This window comes from Myiozetetes cayanensis, unplaced genomic scaffold (genome assembly GCF_022539395.1).
Source record: "Myiozetetes cayanensis isolate MyiCay16 unplaced genomic scaffold, myiCay2020 scf2-11, whole genome shotgun sequence".
NCBI lineage: Eukaryota > Metazoa > Chordata > Aves > Passeriformes > Tyrannidae > Myiozetetes > Myiozetetes cayanensis.
In genome coordinates this window covers 79,880,617-79,903,554 of record NW_026087411.1, presented here as the reverse complement: position 1 = coordinate 79,903,554, position 22,938 = coordinate 79,880,617, and the positions used below count along the sequence as shown (strand labels likewise).

The 22,938-nt window shown below is 39.4% G+C and overlaps 1 protein-coding gene across 1 annotated transcript; it reads left to right on the top strand.

Annotated features, from left to right (window-relative positions):
- The first annotated feature begins 1,587 nt into the window (after positions 1–1,587).
- LOC126640152 (hormonally up-regulated neu tumor-associated kinase homolog A-like) lies at positions 1,588–22,213 on the top strand. The gene is made up of 8 exons (XM_050315714.1): positions 1,588–1,839; positions 2,788–3,080; positions 7,512–7,567; positions 8,719–8,857; positions 12,058–12,185; positions 14,018–14,153; positions 15,209–15,386; positions 21,977–22,213. The coding sequence occupies exons 1-8, from the start codon at positions 1,588–1,590 to the stop codon at positions 22,211–22,213; spliced, it is 1,419 nt and encodes a 472-aa protein (XP_050171671.1).
- The last annotated feature ends 725 nt before the right edge of the window (positions 22,214–22,938 follow it).

Here is a 22,938-nt window from a genome sequence, read left to right as displayed (position 1 = left end):
ACTTTGAAAGGTATTTGGAAGCTTTTTGATTTCAACATTTCTAAAGGTGTCAGGCTGGGACTCTCCCCAAAAATAGCAACAGTTAAGTTAGCTAGCTATCATGTTTTAAATGTTTGTTATATTTTTAAAGAGGTTTTTCCTTTCTTCTGAAATGTGCCAGAAACGTGGTGTTTCTGTTCTATACAGTGGTTGGCCTCACTTTTATTTTCCTGTTTTTAGAGGGAAAAGTGGTTTAGGAAGACAGAGAAGAGGCAGAGCAAATAGTAAGCACAAATCAAGGACTATTTCTTTGTTCTTCCCTCAAAAGAATGTCTCACTTGTTTCAGGCTTCATCCTAAGTTATCAAACAAAGTCCCATTCCATCTGGGCAACAGATATATCTCAGAGTGTGACCACCTGCTCAGCTTACTGGGACTTTATCCTTTACTTAGACACTAAGAGGCTAGTGGTTGCTCTGTGCCTGCAAGCAGCTGCACACAGATGGTGATGCACTAAACTCACCCATGAGAGTTTGAACTGCAAAGCGTACTGTAAATCCACTTGGGATTTTAAACACTTTTTTTTTAATTCCTTCTAATTTTCACTCATGCTGGAAAATTTTTGCCCTTCATGAGCCTCAGAAGTCAAATCAGGCAAGCAGGGTACCACTTATTTTTCAACTCCAAGTGATGAAGGGTGGAGAAAGGATTTGTCATCGCACTAAGTTCTGGGAAGGACTTTGGGTCCCAAAGATTTCACTGTAGTCAGTGGAGAGAGATGGCAACTCCCAGCTCAAGTTGCAGGTATGTGAAAGCACTCTTTGGAAAAGCTCTTTTCTCTCTCCATGACTTTGGAAAGAACCCAGGTAATGAAGACAGATATAGATAGAAAACAGCTGTAGAAAAGAAAAGGCTTCTCTTTTTTTAAGATTTTTCTCTTTTTATCAGTCCTTGCTGTACGGAGGAAAAAGCTTACACACACATACACACTCTCACTGTCCTGACTGCACAGACATAAGGAATCATGTCAGCACAAATTGCAAAAGATGTCTCTAAGACCTGGAGTCAGGTCAGGACTTAAACACTCTACAGGTGCATATGTATTTATATGTTTTACACAGCAAATAAATAAATGCTTGCACAGCACCAGGTACATAACTCAGCTTTGCATTCATGTTACCACAGTGCTTTTAGAATAAACTTGTGTCCTTGCACACCAGCCATATGCATGCCAGGAAAATTGTGACTCGGTTTTGTATGGTGTAACTTACAATGAACCTGTGTTTTGGGAACTATTAGAGGAGGCAGAGAGACTTATATTCCAGGCTAATGCTGGGTCTATGTGTCATCTGACTAGGCAGGTCTGGGGCATTAACTGACATTGCATATCAGGTTAGGTTAATAATCTATGACTTGGTTCTGCTTGAGCAGATCTGTGTGCCCAGACTAGAGATCAGTGACAAACCCAGAGTCTCAGGGGGAAGGGATTAGTTGCTCTGTCATCAGCAGGATGGCACTTGCACCACAAGATGTTCAGACCTAATGCCTGGATCTGCTGTGATACACAAGTTACATCTGGAAAGTAGCAATACAAATCTGTCTCTCCAGGATGCACACAGCAATGAACGCAGGCTTGGATGACAACATGACAGATACTGGTAACTTGGAAGGGATATTACCAGAATGGGAGAAAAACTTAAAGGATATAAAAATACCTGCCTTTTTTAACAAGATGCCCCAAGAGACTGCGAAGACTTTCCCTCATTCCAAACAAGTCGGGAATTACCTCATAGGCAAACTGATCAACAAGGGCTCCTTTGCCAAGGTGATGGAGGGACTGCACATCCCCACAGGGGAGAAGGTAAGCTCATAATGAGAGCGTAACACACACTAGAAATAGCAAGTAACCTCACACTAATTTATGGCATAAAATTTCAGACCATTTAATCTGCAAACCACAGTCTACTCAGTGAATTGTCCTCTGAACCTAATCCTCATAAATTAACCTCATAAGTTGAGTTTATTGCTCATGTATAATCACTCACATCTGTGAATATGTATTTAGTGCAACTATTTTATATCATAAAATATAGGCAACAAAAATATCTTCCTGCTGAGAGAAGGATGATGGCATAAAGACAATTTCAAATCTTCTTTCTCTAATAATCCTCATTGAGTAATCAGTGCTGTGTATCTAACCTTTAGAGCTATGGACAACATTTAGGGAAAAGCCAGACATTCCAATAGCAATCATTTATATGGTGGGACACAGATAGACTCTGTTATCTCTGGTTCAGTCAGGCTAAAATAATGTACCACTAGACACAAGTGTAGAAAGGTGGGTTACTATAAAGTGACTTCCTGAATTTTACTTTCCTTGTGGCTTCAACAGCTTCACTGTCCAACTAGCTCCCCAAACCACAGAGAGTCTAATCCCAGCCCATAACACCCAGTATCCTGAGTGACTTTTAGACTAAGTTGCAGGGCAGCATGTTAGAAAAATAGATGTGCTACCTTTCAGATGCAGTTACCAGTTGAGCATGTAGGGATTTTTTGCATTTCAGAATAGCTTGTATGTGCATATTTATTAATTAATGAGAGGGATAGGTGAGACAGAGTTTAGCCTTTCTTTTCTCTTTCAGGAGAAATAAAAAGTGTATTCTTCCATCACAAATGTCTCCCTCTGTGATACTGATTATCAACATCATGTCAAAAACAGCCTCTCCCATGTCATCTTACTCCACACCTATTTGAAAACTAATCTTGGTTGCAAAGCTTGTTGCTAATTTGCAAATATCCTGCCATTTAGGTAGCCATAAAAGTCATTGACAAGAGAAGAGCCAAGCAGGATTCCTATGTTTTAAAAAACATGAAGCGTGAGCCACGGGTACACCAGATGATTAAGCACCCCAATGTTGTCCAGCTATATGAGACCTTGGAGACTGACAACTCCTATTACATGGTGATGGAGCTGTGCCTCGGTGGCGACCTCCTGGACAGAATCTGTGAGAAAAAGAGGCTGGCAGAATGGGAAGTAAGGAGATACACCTGGCAAATTCTGTCTGCAGTAGAGCACCTGCATTGCCAGGGAATTGTTCACAGGTAAGATGTTTCTCCCCTTTCAAAAAGTAAGAAAAAGAAGTGTGCAAGAACACAGAGTGCTCTTCTTCGCAAGAGCATTTCTTTATTTTTCTCTCATAAAAACAGGTATTGCTAAGAAAAATATGTTCTCTTAACTCATTTTAATAAGGCATTTTATCTTCAGTAGTGGTTTTTACAAATATAGGCTGTTATGCACTCCTTGGGTAGGAATGTAATAAAGTCCAGGGATAAGAACTGATGAGCACAAAAAATCAAGGCTTTGCCACAATTATCTCAGAATTAGCTGGTGACAAATGTGTATCTAATTCAAATATTTCAGTGTGGCTAAGCATATAAATATTGATTTCCTTTGGTTAGCCACAACATATTGAAATAACCACACATCACTCAGGACTGAAAATTGAGGAATCTCAGCTCACTACTCGTGAAAAGGACATGTCCTGCAGGTCTGAGTCTGAGACAGGTTGCTGATCTTCCATATTGGGTTTTGCATTTCAAGGACAGATCATGACTTCAGCCACTGCTAGAGGAGCTTCAGCAGCCCACGCAAGGAGAGCTGATATTCCTCCCCACGACGCATCTTGGTACATATGCCAAGAGCAGCAGAATAATACTTCCAGTTTAGGTGGAAGAATAGGCTAGAAGCAGTTTTTCCCACCGTTTTTCTGTTTTACTTGATGATTCACAGTCAATCAGATCCTTAACTTTAAATGGTGAATGGATTCAACCAGAAAGTCCCCAGGACCTAACAAGTAATCCAATTGATTGCATCATTACAGCAACCATGAAACAAATAAGCTGTGAATGTGATGGCTCAGCATTTACAAGTGCTTTGTGACTTGAAATACTTGCAACCCAGCACTTCATTATATTGGATTTGTTAATTAATAAGGAATAGACAGGAAAGAAATTGACAGTATGTGACCTAGAGAATTTGAACAAACAAACAAAAAAAAAAAAAACCACAAGAAAATAAACCCAAGGGGCTTCACCCCATTAGTCTAGGCTGACATCCTTGCCTTGCTGGTTCCCTGACTAATCTGTTTTACAGCATTTCTTTAGTGCTCATGATCATAACATTTATTTTCTTCCCATGACAACATTCCTCATTAATTTCTCAAGCCCTCTACCTTTCTTTTTGTTTGGAAACAACTCTTCACAGTGAGTTGGAGAGTAGCCTGACTTCTTGCCCTACTTCTCTCTTTTTTGTTGGTCATGTTTTGCTGGGAAAGCTTTGCGAGAGAGAAAAATTTTGCTTCACATCCTGAGAGTAACCATGTACAAAATGGCATGAGCTCCTCTGGTGACTTGATTTACTGTGAAACTGCCCTAACCAAAGTAAAATTCATCCCTGGCTCTCAAGCATTTTGTCATAGGGTTTATGGAGTTGCATGGTCTGGCAGCAGACAAGCCACCTTGCTTGGTCGCAGGTGCGGTTACAGTCAGCAGCACCTCAAGTCGTGACCTGCTGCTGGCTTTGAGATTCAGAGTTGTGGCCTTGACCTCATATGAGAAGCAGGCTGGGAAAATCTGGAAGGGTTTCCCTGCTCAGCTCCAGCTACAGTGATTTATAACAATTCTCTGCAGAGGTCAAACCAACGAGGATAATTGTGGGTGTATCCTCTTCTGAAAAAAAGGCATCAGTGTTCTCAGAAAGATGAGCACAGAAAGAGGAAAGTTACCTCACAAATTCAATCTGATATTCTCATCTAAGCATGGAGCAAAGCTCAACTCTTTAACATTCCTTTAACACAAGAAAAGGAGGGTTCCCAAGCTGCCTGTTGCGAAGAGCCGCTGATCCACAGAAAGGGTCCTGGTAAAATCACACCAGCTATGAGTTCATGAGATGGATAATTGCATGCCAATGTTTGGGTCTATGCATGGGGGTCCCTTTATTTTACTAGAATGGAGGTGACTGGTCACATTTTCAAGCTCATCTCTTAGGAATTTGCTACTTTAATGTACTTTTGCTCAAAAGTGTCTTATGGGCATTCCTGATTTTTAACCCTGCATATACCTCAGAAAAACAATATTTTCTACTGTCTTAATAATATACTTGATGAAAAACTGGCCAAATTTGTGACTATTTTTAGTCCAAATTGATATCTCCAGACATAAATTCTACACTATGTTCAGACAGCTATTTTGTTTCTCGAGATTTACTTTTCCAATTTAGCATTAATATCAGCGCTGATCCAGCAAATCCTTATAGCTTAAATTAACTTTGAGTCTACATTTCACAAAACAGGTAGTAACTTTTCTTGTCCATGCAAGATTACAGCTGATTTTATGTCATAGTTGCAAAAGTGATGCAGAAGACAGAGTATTGACTTGCTTACCAGTTGTCCCAGCACACAGCACTTTAGTGTGCTAGATATAAGAAGGCTCAGGCACTAGACCTGGTTCAACAGCTCCACAAGCTAACATTAATCAACTGAGTTCTGCTTACTATCCCCATGCCTGCTTTGGACATGGCCAAGTAGTGAGGTAATGCTTCTGAGCTTGAAAACCTCAAATAAAGATGTGTAAGCTAAATCACATTGCCTTGCAACTGGGTTGGGCTAGTGCATGCATACAGTCAGCTACCAACTCCTAAATCTGGTGCTTGTTAGGTGACATTTACTTGCTTGTATGTACAGTTCCTAATTTTTCCTGGCTCTTTTCCACTCTCCTGTATAAAAATGTCATACATCCCTTTGAATCCATATTGGACTAAAGACCAGGAGAAACATCCCAAGCTGCCCTCTAGGCTCTCTCTCTGAAGTCCCCAAGGGAATGAGAAAATAAAAAATCATGGTATTGCTTAAATTTACACCATTTCTTGGAAATATTCCATGCGGGGGGGTGGTGGTAAAAAAGAACAAGATGTATCTTTGATGCAAAATAACTTCTGACACTATGTAAACTTTCATAGTAGGCATTGTCAGGTTTTTCAGGCAAGAAAGCATACATTTTTATTAACTGTGTGAGCACTCAGCTCAGCCTATAGAACAGCAATTGTAACAATCCAGTGTAACATTATTTAATTGTAGTGTAGTAAAAGTCATCAGAGTGCACTGTTGAGTGAAAAATCTGATAGAAATGTCAGATTTTCAATGGCCTGAAGCACAGCTAATTTTAAACCACAGAGTATACAGGGTTGTAACACCTGTAGACTATGAATAAAACTATCTTAAATCTACCTCCCAGCTTCTGGGCGCTGGTTTGTTTGCCTCTCTGGTAAACATGCTATTCAAATTGAAACCTATTAGAAAGATATCATTAAAACCATCCCCATCTCATTCTCAGCCTGGGGCAGCAGACGGTTTTGAGTGCAATGCTGTCCCATCCAGAGCCACAGAGATAAAAGGAAGCTCCCGTGAAACTGCCCATTATGACCACCAGGTACACCTCCAGACTTCATACCCTGCAGCAGTGCAGTGCTGTCCATGCAGCACCAATCCACCCAGCCCTTACTCCTTGTTCCCCCTTCTGGTTTGTCCTCCTGTGCTTTCTGAGGTCTTTGGGCTCACAAAAGCACTTCACAACTTCAGAGCAGGTGTGAGGGAAATCCACATCCTGGAGCTGCTTCTGAAACTTTTTTTTATTCCCCCAGCTCCCCTAGAAGTGGCATGCGGGAGGCTTTGATGGGAACCAGGAAAGCATTGCAGGCTCTTGGACTGGCTCCCAACACCCAAATTACACTGGCTGAGGATTCCTCCATGATGCAAAAGATTTCAGCTGCCGTTTCAGGCACTCCCCAGAGTGGAGCAATATTCTGGCTTTGGGTTTTAATTTATAAATATATAAATATTCCCACAATAAGCAAGGAAAGTACCTGAGCCAGCTAACAGAGTTTTTCTTACATCTCTGAATTATGTCCTCCTGGGAGGGGATGGTTGATACCGGTTGACCCTGTTTACTTAAACATCACTGCAGAGATATCTCCACTTTCAGGGTATCTGTTTCCAAACCAGCTTTGGTACACCTCCCCTCTTCTGCAAGCAAGGCAAACCTCACTTTCCAGTTCCCTTCTCATCCTTCATATTTCCCAGGCACAATTTACTCACAAAGAAATCGGAAATGTTCAGCATTGCTCAGTACTACAAACAAAGCCCAAAAAATTCCAATCCAAAAAGTGCACTTTTTTTTTACTCAAGAGAGGAAATAAATGCAATTCGTTTTTAAAAAATGTATAAATCAGCAGAATAGGTAATTCCTAAAATTATCGGTCTTTTTAAAATGTATACTCATAAAATACTCCTTGAAATGCAGAAAGTTTCCATTTTCCCAACTGAAAACTTCAGGAAGGAATAAGGATCTTGTTACAATTGTATGCTGAGCTGTGCAGAACTATTGTTATTACTTCAATTAAACTTTGCTAAAAACTATCTGCAAATGGTTAGCTGGGACATCAGGCATCTTAAAATTTGCTTTCTGTCTTCTTCTCAGGGACCTAAAGATTGAAAATTTTCTTCTCGATGAGAACAACAACATCAAAATCATTGGTAGGTGCACACTACCAGTGAAGCTTGTTTTCTGCTTTTATGTGTGTGTGTGTCTTTTGGTGACAGCTTGGTTACTATTCAAACAGCATGTTTTTTGAGTGAGCTTGTGATTATTCAGAAAACATATTTGGGCTTTTAGAATAAATACAAGTTAGGAATTGTAGCTTAACAGCTTGTTTATCTGAGCTTTAACTGAAACATATTTTTAAGAGAACAAGGAAAACAGTTTTGCCTATTGTTTTCCCTTGTGTATTTCTGGAGAATCAAGAAACAATTACAGCTTTTACGTGTAGAAAGCTGTTCCTAGCAGAAGTGATTTGTAGACAAAGAAATAAATCTTCTGGGTTGAAATGCAGGTATGAACAGATTAGTTTCTGTTGAGTCATTACTTCAGCTACAGACCTTATCATTTGGTATGTGTTTAAAAAAGAAAAAAAAAAAACCACTTTTTTGGTCACCAACAGAAATCTTGCTGTGGTCGTGAAGCAAACATTGATAAAAATGAGAGAATTTGCCACCAAGCAGTTAACACAGTTCAGAGAAACAACTAATTTTATTCTATGGAAACACCACAGAAAAATCTCCACAAGGGATGTTAACTCTTAGAGAAGCCACATGTTTAACCCAGTGTTTCCTAAACTTCTAAAAGCTTAGCACCTCTGACAAAAAAGGGCACCAACTCTTCACCCCTGTTTTATAGCCAGCCAGTCCCTTACAATCACACCTTTCTCTTCCCTCCCCCTTGCACACATACACATATACAGAGAAAAAGGCTTAAGTTAGCACATTTTGCCCCACATTTACCACGAGCTAAAGCACACCCAGCTGAGCTGAATGCCGTGGCTCATTAAGCCATGCTAATGCGACAGTGTAGCTGTGTACCAGCATGCAGTCATCAAAGGCAAACCAAAACAGTTAAACCAAAATCAACCAAACCAGATCCATGGCTCTGTAACTTCACTGCAATTCCTCTGCTAATTCACGGCACATTTATTCAAACCCAAATTGGCAGCTACAGCTGAGGCATCAATAGATGTTACAGCTTAGCTGCTGGTTTTGTCTTTCTCCTGTCTTCAGATAATTGGTAAAGTAATTGAAAGTAATTTGAGAAGAGACTAGAACTTCTTTGCCTTTGTTTTTGTGACTGTTAGATTTTGGGTTGAGCAATACTGCAAAGTTCGAGGGTCTCTCCCAGGAGCTGTTACACACCCAGTGTGGAAGCCCAGCTTATGCTGCGCCAGAACTGCTTGCTCATAGGAAATACGGTCCGAAGGTGGATGTCTGGTCCATGTAAGTAGATCTAAAAATGCACTTATCGAAACACTCTCAGCACTGAGTTGTTTAGGCAAGACTGATATAAATGGGTTCGTGGCTCTCAGCTTTGGGGCAGTAACGGCAAAAACAGAGATTTATCAGAAAAAAAACCACTTGAGCATCTTGAAATGTGCCTCCATTTTAAAACACTGGTGAAAAAATGAATGACCAATATACATGCTATTCTGGAGGAACTCTGTGTCAAGAGAAGTCAGCAGAAGGTCAGATATCTGCATATAGGAACCTGTACTGAAAAGCCAGAGAAAGAACTTGTATGTACCAGCCCACTCAGATGAACCCTACCACCCCCCTGTCCTTCTGGCACACAGTTTCAGCTGGTAGCAGAGTAATTTCTGACAAAATCAGAAACCTTGAAAGCTCTGGGTTGACAAGTGGGCATTTTCTGTCTGAGGCATATTTTGCCAAAAGAAGAAATCTATAGGGAAAATTTGAGTCTCAGGGACACACAAACCTAGGATGTGGTTATAGCAGAGCTATGAGACCTTCATCCATACCTTGGCTAGGCCCTTTGTACCAAATTATGATAAAAAGGTAGAATTATTTCCTTCATAGGTGACATAAACCTGAATGGAATCCAGTTACTTTTTTATTAAACCTACAGAATATGTCTCCTATAATAAACAAGAATACAGAAAGTACCATAAGAAGAATAAGTTTTCATATTAACTGTCTCAGACATTTCAAATGCATTTGCAGTTTGCAGTTCTAGCAGCCAAGTTACGGGGGATTTTACTTTTTTTTTTTCCTAGGTGGACCTGGCAAAATTATAGTATATTAAGTTGATATTTTTATCCTTTGATCTTCATGGATCAACTCTCCATGTCCATGCCATCATTTGTCCAAAGGCAGTTCATATTTATCTATATGTGTGTGTGTGTGTGTGTATATATATATACATATATATGTGCCAGCATATCAAATTTTCTTTTGATAGTCACGGCATGCCCAGGTCTGAGTGTTCCACCTAGGATACATTTTTAAGCCCATTTCTAGCAACTATGATTTAGGGCATAGTAGATCAGCCTGTGTAATATAAACTAAACCAAATCTTTGCCTAGAGCATTAAGATTAAAAAAATCAGTGGCTGATAAAATGCTTATCCAGATTCCTCCCACCTATTTGCAATTATAACCATAATTCCACCATTCTGTGACTTCTGCTCAACACACAATGCTGCGTTTCATTTAAACCACTTCATTCAGGACATGTGCCAAAAGGAAAGGAATGCCTGGATGTACAGAGCTGCTCTGCACTGGAATGTCACACTTGCCTGTCCAGCTGCAAGAACACAGTCTCCTTGAGGAATTCTCAGCAGTTTTTAACAAACTGGGTGTTCACAAAGGACAAAGTGTTTTAGTTTGTTTTGCAGGGTTGCTGATACCTACATGTAGGCATCTGCTTCAGGTGCCTAAAACAGAAGCTTAGTTTTCCTGTATATTCAGAAGAGAAAAAGGATTTATATACATATAGATATATGACATACATTATTCCTGTCAAGACCTGCTTCTGACAGACATACCATATATTAGGGTTTTGATCTAACCATGATTCTTATACCTCAGCTTCTTCTAAATTTACTGGGTATGAATGGTACACAAAGGATGAAGGGATACATGCTAGCAAATTACTTCTGTAGAAGTCTGGTTTTCAAGAGTGCTACTCTGAATTTATTTAGGCATAACACAGATTAATCAGGTCTAGAGGATGCTGCCAGCACTTGAATAGGATAATACTGATTTCACATTTCAGATATCTGAATAAGGGCAAAGCAGTAACCTTAGAACAATCTTCTGAGCTCACTCTGTTAATAAACAGCATATAACAGTTTGAGGGCTATATAAAACTTATGTATGACCTTTGGTGTGTAATGCAGACAGATTCTGCATCTCAGGCATAAAATACATTTACAATTTCAATAAGAATTGTTCACATTATCATAGTGGAAAAGGGAATTTTGATGGACTAATAGATTAATTAGAAAGATAAGTTACTTCTATTGTCATAAAATAGTAGAGGTTTACAGATTGACTGGACTCTAGAATCAAAATATTTCAGTTCAGTACAGAAATACTGACTTTATGCAGCAGGACTGACAAGGAGTAATTTCAATAGGAACCAAAAAGCCATAGTTTTTCAACTGATTGAAAAAATTAATAGAAGATTGTAGTTGAGCACACCACAGATTTGTCTTACTGATAACATCATCATCATCTCCACTAATGTACCAACCAGGTCAATTAAATTAGAGTTGCCTGAATTCCTACAATGACTATCTCTGCTGAGTTCTGTAGAGAAATTATAAAGGATGGTTGAAAGGAGCTCTGAGCAACCTGGACTAGTGAAAGGTGTCCCTGCCCACAGCAGAGGGGTTGGAAATAGGTGATCTTTAAGGTCCCTTCCAAACCAGGCCATTCTGTGATTCATTCTATGATGAAGAACAGTGCTGTTGTGGCGGTGTGGTTCAGCTGGAGAAAGGAAGTACCATGGAGAGTGTTCAAGGAAACCTCCTTCTTTGCAAACTCAGGACAGCTAAGCAAGTTTTCCAAACGTTGGTACTTCTCCAAACTGAATGGCAAACCTTCACAAAGTTTGCTGATTGCTGCTAGCAGACTGTTAATCTTTCGCAAGAGTTAAAGTTTTAAGTCTTTAGCCAACAGCAAGCTGTTACCACACGAATGCCTTCTAGGCATAAGTCACACCTAATTTAGCAATCTGAGCAAAGCAAGAAGAACTGAATTACTATTTGGAACAAGATCTATTGCATCAGTCCCAGTTCTGTGTTGTCACTCAGCCTCCAAACCAAAATGCTTTATTCTGATGGGCTGGGCACATTACACTGTCACTCCAATTAGCTTATTTTTAAAATAAACAGCAGGTTTCCACTTTCAACACTGCAGGCTTTCCAGTCACTCACTGTACACTCTATTTTATATGCAGTTCCCACAACATTCTTTTCTAGATAAAATGGCATTTACACAAAGAAAAAAGGCGTAAGATGTGTATTCGGTGCAAATTGCTGCTTAGAGGTAATTTGTAACCTCATTCTTGATGCTGAAGGCAAATCTCTGAAAACTGACTCATAACTGTGTGGGATTTTTAAACAAATATTTTTTAGCATTATATGGAGCTCTGATGTTTGTCTTTTTCTTTGACAGAGGAGTAAGCGTGTTTGCTATGCTAACCGGCACATTACCCTTCACTGTGGAACCTTTTAATATCAAGCAACTACATCAAAAGATGTTAATTGGAGAAATCAGCCCTATTCCGTCAGATATCTCCCCTGGTAAAGCACTTCAATTTTTATAAAGAATACCAATGTAAAAAAGTTCTAACCCTTACAATAAGAAATAACTTTGAAATATTTTTCTCCTGAAGACCTTATCTTTTGGCTACTGATAGAGCCCATGACATTGAGATTATTAGAGAAATGGGAGGGCTATTTTTGTGAAGAGTCTGTTCATATTTTTCATGAGAAAGAACTGAAATACAACATTTCCCAATTAATTTTACTGACAATCTCTAATGAGGTACAGTCAATGGAGTCTTTTAGGACAACTGGGAAAGACAGTTCTCAAAAGTTTTGGCCTGAATTACAACCCATGGCTCTAAACCCTGGAAGTCATATTGGTGTGTATGCACTCTCGGTCAGCAGTCCAAAATCTATTTCCTCAAAGTTCAAAGTTCTGTTGCTTTACAGTGATTCTTATACACCTCTGGCTCTAATCCTTATTTTCTCTCCATCTGGGCTGGCATGTCCTCTGTCGACCATCACAAGCTTAGGCACCTTCTCACAGCTGTTATCGTACAGCTTCACTGACCAAGTCAGAAAGGAGTGCAGAATGAGACATGTTTAGCACAGCTCTCTACCAGCAAAAGTTCAGATCTCCCCATCATTTTGAACAACATTTTGCTACAACGTTAGGCAAGAATGAGCCTAGGAACCAAGATTAGCTTCAGTGGCTGCCTGCAGCCAAGCACTGGGGAGCAGCGGACAGTTCCAGGCTAAGCTAGCTGGATCTAGTCTGGAGTACAATATTAAGATAATGTGATGATTCAATTTCTTTCTCTCCCCTAGAAAATGGTATGAGGATATCTACTATAGCTGTCAAGAATGTTTGTACATTAGTCTCTCGTTTCTCTTTCTCTGGAGATCAGTTGCCGGATAGCAGCTTCATTCTTGTACAATCCCTCCATAGCTGCAATTATTATATTTCTAATTTTTCTTATTTATGTTATTGTTATAGCTTCTACTAATAAATGTGTTATCTCTGCTTTTCTACAAAGCCTGCACAGTTGGTGGAAGATTTTGGATAACTCCATTGTTCTCTTGCCCATTGGGAATTTAGTGAGAGAGTAGTAGTAAACTGGCTTTGCCTACTTTAGAACTAAGCTCTTCCGATGGAAATTACAAGTGAAAGGAGCAGTATGTTCCAAGTTTAATGCTCACTTGCCATTTTGTTCATTTCAAAACATCCCCAAGGAATATAGAAGAATTCAGTAAAGTTTTCCCAAGAAGAAAAGAAAGAGAGGGACTTTATGCAGTGTTGGAGCTGAGTGATTGACATATGGGAATGTTTGAGCTTTCTCCGTCCCAACTCCAGGCAGCCAAAGCACAGCACATCAGCTGAGTACAGGGGTCTATCTCCTTCCCTTGCTATGGAGAGTTTTATCAATGCAATTGACTTCTTTGTGTGAGGAAAAGAACTCCTGGGTTAAATGACTTCAGCTGGCACTGAAGTGCCCCTTCTTAAAGCCTTCATCAATTTACTGAAATTGGTACTGATGCCATAGGCTGTATTCATTGGGGTGAATCAACAAAATTAGGATGTGAGGTCCAGTACTGTATCCACAGCTGCATCCATAGGTCCCTAGCATGCATCCTGGTATGGTTTGGCTCCTGCTGCCCACCCTGTTCAGGTGATTTTGGGGAGACAGAGTCACTATGTGGGACCACAGCAGACTGAGAGTAAAGCCCTAGAGACTGAATTTTATCTGAAGCTCTTACAATGTGGAAAAGCAGGGCAAGTGTCACATTTCTGAAACAGAAAAAATATGCACTGGTCTAATAATCAACTATCACTAGTAAACAAGCCATTGCATCATAATATTGCACAGGAGCTGTACACTTCATGCAGTCCTTACTTGAGCCTGACCCTGCTAAGAGGCCTGGAGTCAAAGAAGCAATAAAAGACAAATGGTTGAATGAAGGTTTCTCCAGAAAAATATTGAATACTGCTCCCAATGCAAACAGGTAACCATTTTTGATATTTATCTTCTAGCTTGGGATTTCAGGATTGGAGGTTTGAGAGGGAAGTGTGTTTAAGATGTGTTTGTTTGTTTACTTGTTTGTTTTAGGAGATTTTTGTTATCTACTATGGGCTGATCCAAAATGACAGAATTTTGTTTCAGAAAATGTCACATCAACTTTTCTAGCCATGGATAAATTTTGTGTAAGAGGAAACATTCTTATAGAACTGCTTATATATATTCTATCAGTAATTTTTTTTCTCAACATGCCTCACAGCTGCCACTAATTTCTAGACAGTGTGCTTCTAATCCTTTCCTACAAAATTAGGTCTCACACACACATGTCAGGGAACAACATTTTTATATTACACTGAAATTCCTGTTATTCTAATAATTTTTATTCTCATCCATCTTTGTAACTGGCTTTAAGTAGTTTCCAATTTTTCTTAGTAAGCCATTTTATGGTTTTAAGGTTTAGAGTCTCAGAATCCAAGACTGACATATTTCTACAGTGCCTTTATTAGACTTTACTACTCACAGAAGCCTGTGAGTAAAACAATTATCATTGTAATAAAACATCTTTTATTTCACAATCTGATTTATATAAAAATTAAAATCCCACTGTACTTTCTTTAGTTCTTTTTTTTATCCTTCAAGATTTTCTTGTCTTTAGCACTCTTCATGTCTTCTTATGTACATGCACACACACTATTTCTCTGTTAATCCATTTCGGGCTACTGTACTGAGAACTGAAATACATGCACTTCATTAAAATGAGAAAACTTTTCAGGCTTAATCCTGGTGGGTGTCCTTTCAGAGTAATCAATTAAATCAACAATAGAACATTTAATGATGCAGTAACAGAGCCTCAGCCCAGAAGTGAAATTAGCATAGCCAGACAAGAGGATCATTGCAAAACCGTGTACCATAATTTGCCTGTGCAATCAACTTAGCTTACTCCAGTTACATCATAAGAAGTGTATTGTTCACTTACTGTAAATACTGACATTGTACCTGGACGCATCCTTTGTATTTAAATACTTTTTTCTAATTTTTCAGACTTTGCCCCAGTGACCTGAACTCTGTTGTTTTAAACTACATGATTGAATTTATGGAATTCAGTCTTTCGGAAGTTATCAACATTTTAATAAATAACAGACCCTCTCCTGCCATGGCTTCTTATTGCTTATTGCTGAAGAAACTGCTCAGGTATCAGAAAGACTGCAATAAGGCCCAGGTAAGATATAATGGTCATGACAGGCATAAAGTGCTCCCTTGATTTTTATGAGGAACAATACAGTAGCCACATAGCACGTGTAAAAAAGGGAGTTGTCCATGGAATGGGGAAAAAGTTCATCAAAAATAGTTGTGAAATTGCAGATTTGAGTGCAGTCTCATGAAAACTACATTCTGGCATTCTTAGAAGGGATTAATTTATGAGAATTTTTTTTATTACCAGAGATAAATATACACTTTTTTATGACTAATGAATTTTAAAAAATGAGCTGCTGGTTATAACAGGATTGAGAATTATTTTGCCTTACATATAAGATTATTTCTCCATTGGGAAAAGGATCATTAGCATCTCAGTAACCTTGCCATCCCTTCCCTTTCTAACTGGTCTGTGAGGACCTAATCCAAAGTCTGGGGAGTGGGAAACTGTTAAAGCTGTAAAATCTTTTCCCAGCATCTTTTTTTTTTTTTTTTTGTATTTTTACCACTGTATCTTATGCTCACACCCCAGCTCCAGCTCACTCAGGAACATGGAGTGAGATCACAGGTGACAAAAATTTTAAAAATAAATTAAAAAATGTTGGTAATCACTGGTAAGGCCACAATTAGTCAAAAAGGCTGTAAGCTTTTCTTTTACAACCATCTCCACTAAGGAGTTCACAGCTCAGCCATAAAAATTTTGCTTCAGGCAGAAACTGGGCAGACAGGAAGCCAGATTCCAGCTTCTAACACAGAAGTGCAATGGGAAAAGTTTCAGCTACAAAACAACACACATCAGAGATTAGCCTCCCATTCAAAGCCTTTGCCCTGGAGAAGCTGTATTTTGAGAAGGTCCAGTTGACTCCTCTAGAAATTATTCAGATGAGCTTGAGCAGATCCAGATCTCAATCGCAGCACACAGCCCTGAGGTCGCAACAGTCTGTGCAGTGTCTGCAGACAGAACCATAACTCAAAAATATGAGTTGGGGAGCGTGTGTGCATGGTTAGGGAGAGGAGGTTTTTCTTCACATATGTGAATTTTTTCATGTTACAATTTTAAGTAGGATCTGCTAAATCATAAGTGACTCAAAAAGACCCATATTGTGAAGGCTATTGACCAGCTTTCTTATACCTCTGGATATCAAGCTGATTTACAGCCAGCAGAGATCTAGCCTTCCAGGCAAGTGGTAGTGTTTCATGTCCTGTATGACCTCTTTCAGCATCCTAATCGGTTGGAAGAGGGAAGTGATCTTGCAGATAAAGTTGCAAGCTGATTAGGAGTCTGTGTTACTTCTTGCCACTCCTGGCATCCAAAATGCCTTCTTAAGGCAGAGAGTCAAGCTGAATTCAAGCACGGGCACTAAAAATAGCTCTGATTGTAAGATATTAATTATTATAATTATTACTACTGATTATTGTTGTGAAGTCCTAGTAAATATACTTTCCAGACAGGGTGCAAAAGAGGGGAAGTTTAAAAAAGGAATGACAGACATTTTCTTCCTCTGTGTTGACATTTTCCAGTCAAAGGTTTAAATTCAAGCCAAAATAACCTGACCAGCTCTCAGCTCAAAACAGTGGTGACTTTCACAGAATCAGGGGATCACAGGCTGGCTGAGGTTGGCAGGGATCTCTGGAGGTCCTCTGACCCAACCCTCCTGCTCAAGCAGGACCACCTAGAGACAGTTGCCCAGCACCTTATCCAGACAGCTTTTGTCTCCAGGGCTGAACACTCCTCAGCGCTCCTGGGAAACCTATGACAGTGCTTGGTCACCCTCACAGTGAAAAAGTATTTTCTGATGTTCACAGGGAACCTCTTGTGTTTCAGTTTTTGTCCATTGCCTCTGGTTCCTGTCACTTTCAACCACTGAAAAGAGCCTGGTTCCTTTCTCTTTGCAGCCTCTCTTCAGATATTTTTATATATTGATGAGATATCTGAACCTCCAGGCTGAAGTCTCTCAGCCTTTCCTCATAGGAGAGACATTCCAGTTGCTTAATCTTTTCTGTGGCACACTGGAGTCTCTCCAATACGTCCACGTTTCCCTTGTCCTGAGGAATCCAGACCTAGGACGCAGTAGTCCTAGTGTGGTCTCACCAGTGCTGGCAACACTCCTGATGCAGCCCAGGATACCACCAGCCTTCTCCACAGTAGGGGCACATTGCTGGTTCATGGTCAACTTACTTTTCACCAGGACCTCCAAATTGATTTCCAGCCAAGTGACCCCAGCATATTCTGGTGCCTGGGGTTGTTCTCTCAGGACTTTGTACTTCCCCTTGCTGGACTAAACCTAGCAGGACATGTGTAGCATGTGAACCGGGGATCTGATCAATTGTGTCATATCACAGTTCCCCATTTCTACAGCTTCCCTATGTCCCTTTCCACATAGCTCCCAGGTGTGTAGTTCTTTCTTCTGCACCACAAAACTGATCTACAAATCTTCACTTGTTCAACGTGAGGAGTTCTTAAATTTGCAGACAGAGGTTTCGCAGGGAAACCACTTACTTTTATGGGGGCATCTTTGCTGAGAACTTGAAATACGGGCACAAGCCAGATGCCTAAATTTGTCAGAGTGGATCCTACCACAAATAATACCTTCTAATATCTGTTCCTAAGACATAGGAAATCAGGAAATTAGAACAGAACAATCCACATTATCTTTTTCCATGTCATTAAAGGTTTGTTTCCTCGTGTTTGTCAGCACAAAGTTTGTAAATGTTACCTTTAAACTCATAAACACAAAGCCTGCTAGTAGTACAATTAAGAGATCATTCTGTTATGAAAGAGTGTTTGTAAGCTCAGTTTTTGCCCCAGATAATCACTCTACATCATTTGTTTCTTATTTTTGTCTCTCTACTCCCTCTTATATTCTTCTCTATTATGAAAATCAATGTTTCTCCCTTGCTAGTATTTAGGCTGTGCAAATATTTGTAGTTAATAAAGATCACATCTTGATCATTTCTTATTCAAGCCTTTTGCACAATCAATCTCTCTGGAAGCTCTCTTAAATCATGACTATCAGTGCTACCATGTTTTGCCAGTTTCTCCAACATTCAGTAATAATCATATTGCCCAGCAAGTCTGGGGTTTGGTGAAAAACAGGGGAGAAAGAGAGGAAGGCTCGCTAAGAAATCAAGCTGGGCATTCTTACTCAATCAGTGCTCTTATTTTTCCAGTATCCTCTGGCCTGTTCTTCAGCAAAAGCTACTTTATGCACATACTTGCACAATGGCAAAACTTAGCCCTAAGCGTATGCAAAGTATATAGGGGAAAGAGAAGAATGCATCTCTTGGATCCCAAGACGGATCCCCACACGGGTGGCATGACGTTTTTGGGCAGAGGCAGAGCCAAGAGCAGCCCCCAGTTCCCTTGGAGACTAGCCCACACTGCTCTGGCACAGCTCTCAGAGGAGGCAACTGGTAGGGGATTATCTTGGGGGAAGGATTCTCTGCTTTGGTCTAAAAGAGGCCAGATTCAACCACCTCTTTGGCAGGACATAATGCACTTCCCCGACCACCTGGCCACAGAGTTGAAACTGAGGAAGAAGCATGAAGATTGTTAACTGAGTGTGAGGGGGAAATTTCCCGCTTTTTATTCTTCTTATTGAGAGCCTGATGTTACTGGAGCTTAATTACAACAGCATGGGCATTTGATATTTGTATTAAAAATTATGCCAAGGATATTTCAAAATGCATAGATAGATGTTCTCTCTATTCTGTATAAAGCCAACTATTTGCTATTTATTACTAGCAGTGTGTGATCCGTCTTTAAATCACATAATTTCCTTTCAGCTCTCCAGATCTTGCAAATCTATGCATCTGCTTTAACTTTAAGGATGTGGGTAGTTTCACTGAGCTCACCAAGACAACTTGTGTGTATAAAATTAAATCACAAAAATTAGAATTTGCATCTAAATGAGTTCAAATTTAAATCTAAATTATGGAAATGGATAAGTAACAACTAACAGTAGCAAGTAAAATGAAGTAACCTGAAAACAAATTGTCATCCATTTACATTTTTTCTGTTTAGGACCACAAAGACTGTTGTGTGTTGCTGTCTGTGTATGAAAAGATATATTTACAGAGAGCTAATATTTATAAAGGAACAAATTTATGTTAAAAAAATACTCCAGTATTTTTGAGCAAATTAGAAACCTCCTCTCCCCTCAGTGATTTGTAGAGAAAGTTGGCATCTGGCTCTTCTGAATATTCTGTGCAAAAAGAACCAAAAATATCAGATATCAACACAAACGGAAAAGTAATTGCATTCATAACAATGCTTATGGATAACGAGCAATATAAATTCCACCAACAAAATCAGCCCAAAACATTATTTGGAATTCAAATGCATTTTCACAAACCACTGCATTAAACTCATTCCAGGCAGCTGAATATGCTACGATTTTTCACACAATACCAAGAAACATACAATTTCCTGGGGACAAATTTTCAGCACAACTTCTAATCTACAACTCAAAAAAAAAGTTTGTGGAAATTACTTTTCATGTACAAAATCCCTGTGTTTGATAATCCAGGGTGAGTCATTGTATTTGCAACATCTCCTTGTATACACAAGTTAATATTGGTACATGCAAACAGTTTTGGTGGATGCAAACAGATGTGCATCTCTTTTTTCTGTGTGGAATTAGAGAAGTCTGCTGAAAGCTTTACTCTGAAAAAAAGCACAAGATCCTTTCCATGTTCAAATTTGAGCCATAAGTCACTGGAAAAACTTAAAACACAGCCTGTCCTTTTATGCATCGTAATTTCTCCAAGCAATGTATTTACATTTTATGTGTTCTGTTGTAGAAGAGGGAGCCTTAATGATCACAATTTGCCATCCAGAACTTTATAGCTAGTCCTTGCAGAAAAAGAGCATTTCTGCCAAAAACTTCCTGCCCAGGTGCTTAACCAATTAGCTCTTAAGAGGTCTGGCAGTAAAACCAGTCATGGCAAGTTTTCTGATATACTGTATATAAGGTGACAGCTTGCAAAATATAAGACGAAAATTTGTTTTCTTAACTAGCGCTGTGTAAAATCCTGGGAGACTATTTGATTGCATAGCCTAAAATACTTGTGACATCTCAAATTCGCAATTGATCTAGTGTGGTTTTAACAATATGTTGTCAACTTAAACATATTGTGTTTCTTTTTATAAATACTTCTACAGTAACTTCCTTAATTGTGATTGGGTGCTGCAAATATGTAGGAAGGATGGGGTGACTCCACAAGTTTGAGGTTTGGGGCCCTTCAAATTTTTCCAAACAGTTTTGCTAACTCACAAAATACATGTAAGCTTTCAAAAGTGCCTTTTCTCCACAAATTACATCCACTGTTTATAACAGCATGTTAGATTAAAAACATATTTTTCACATGGAGAGTACTTTTCAATGCAAAGAATAGAAGAAAACCATGAAAGATAAATAGTATAGTAAAACAAATTACTTCTCTAATTCTGGAAACAAAAAGTTTGTACTACAGAGGGGAAAAGATTGAAATTCACTACAGATAATTCTTGAAGTGATACATAATGATAAAGTGAGTATGTCAAAGATGATACGGAGAGTGGCATAAAAAAGCTTAATATTGAACTGGAATATCCATATGGATAGTTGTCTTGGTTTCAGAAACTACATTAGACCACAGTGCTTATAACACCAAGGTTGTGGGCCATTCACTGAAGTGCTGGACTTGATTGTCCTTGTGCGTCCCTTCCAATTCAAAATATTCTGTGATTCTACATTTCAGAAATGTCATTTTCAGGAGTGCCAGGCCTGAGAGAATATGATCCATGAGAGAAACAGTGCATGGCACAATCATCTTATCACAGGAGTTAGTTCTGTAGGAAGGGGTTTATTTCACTGTACAGTCCTTGCATTTTCACAAGATTTTGATACCTGAAACTTGGTGTGTATGAGGCTGCCACAGTGAGGACTCTGAAAACTTGGATCATGGGACAGACAAGCGACCTTCAGACAAGTCATATCCCCATGTTCATAGAGGATGCTTGTAGGAGTGAGGGTAACGTCACTGCAGCAAGGAGTGAGTCCTGAAGCCCATTTTCTTGTTGGGATGAACAGCTCCATGGAGGTCTTCCTGCTACCATTTCACTGCAAAACCTTCCCAGATCTGGTCTACTTTTGTGCTGACTACTTGCCCTCACAGCAAACAGCAGTTATGAGACACAGAGTCTCATAACAATGTTCCTCCTGGATCAGGAGTGGCTCACAGCACTGTAATGTTTTTGTTTTGCAGCACAAGCTCTGTCGCACCTTGATCTTGTTTACACATCTGTTAGCAGACTCCGTGAGCCATAAACCATAACCCATAAGGAAGTGTTATGGGCTCTCCAAAGATAGCATTCTGGTTTCCAGTGGATTTTCATGAAAACTTCCTCCCTGTGGTCTGTGTGGTAAAAGGAAGGGTCTTACAGCCTAAGTACAACTGGGTTTCAGGAAGAACCTCTGGCATGAGGTCTGCTCAAATGAAATGTTGACATGTGTAACTAAGGCTGGTGTAAAAACAAGATTTCCCATTGTACATGTTATGCTGTGGGTTTTGTAAAGTTTAAGGAGCTTTTTTTGTCCCTTACTAATCAAACGGTGTCTGATCATTTTACAGAGGGAAAATGAAATAGAAAAACACAGTATTAATCCCGATAAACAGTTGACTAAGGAGTCAGAAATTAAGATTTTCCAGAAGGCTGAAATGGACGCTCTGGAAAACCTCAGGAATTATGGCAATAAGGCATTTCCTTCTCTACTAACCCTGGCAGTGCCAGAGGTTATTCAAGAAGATGAGATTGCAATTACATTGGAAAACCAAGAAAACTTGTCAAAAGGTACTATTCTGAAATAAGCCTTGCCCCCTTAGTCCAAAATAGTAAAAGGCTATTTGTCTAAGGAAAAAAAAGGGAATACAATTCCTGAAAATGCTAGAAATATCTTTGCATTTAGTTTTGAAATTACAAGTATTTTGAGCAATTGTTTCCCAGGCTTAAGTCTGATGATAGATATAATTTTGGTCAGGTTAAAAAATCAAGTGAACACCTAATCCCATGCTTACTCAGCAGATACTAATTACAAATAACTGTTCCATGTCATTGCATAGGTTAGTCCCTCTATGGGTCACCCATAAGGATGACCATGGGATAGTACTAGCACTGCTAAGGCACTTCCAGGAATAGATATTTATGAGAAAAAAAGGCATTTATTTACATTCCCAGAATGAACTTGAGCATGGTGCAAGTGTTACAACTTCGCTACATTCAATAAGGTGTTGGCATCATTTTCCGTAGTCTCAAAAATATAGAAGATGCAGAGTACTGGATAATTAAAATCCAGTTCTGAATTATTTCTCCTCCAGTCATTGCACTCCTACAGCTACTCATATGGTTAAACTAATGCATAAATGGACAGGTGGCCCAGAAAAGTTGTGAATGCCCCATCCCTGGAAGTATTCAAAGTGAGGTTGGATGGGCTTCTGAGCAACCTGGTCTAGGGAAAGGTATCTCTGCAGGGGGATTGGAATGAGATGATCAGTAAGGTCCCTTCCAACCCAAACTATTATATGAATATTATACG

What these genes read in the sequence shown, in the direction of transcription:
- LOC126640152 (XM_050315714.1), top strand. Translation starts at nt 1,588, where the DNA reads ATGCACACAGCAATGAACGCAGGCTTGGATGACAACATGACAGATACT. An exon ending in TGCCAGGGAATTGTTCACAG is followed by an intron (nt 3,081 to 7,511) that starts GTAAGATGTTTC and finishes TCTTCTTCTCAG; the next exon opens with GGACCTAAAGATTGAAAATT. An exon ending in TCCGTCAGATATCTCCCCTG is followed by an intron (nt 12,186 to 14,017) that starts GTAAAGCACTTC and finishes AATATTGCACAG; the next exon opens with GAGCTGTACACTTCATGCAG.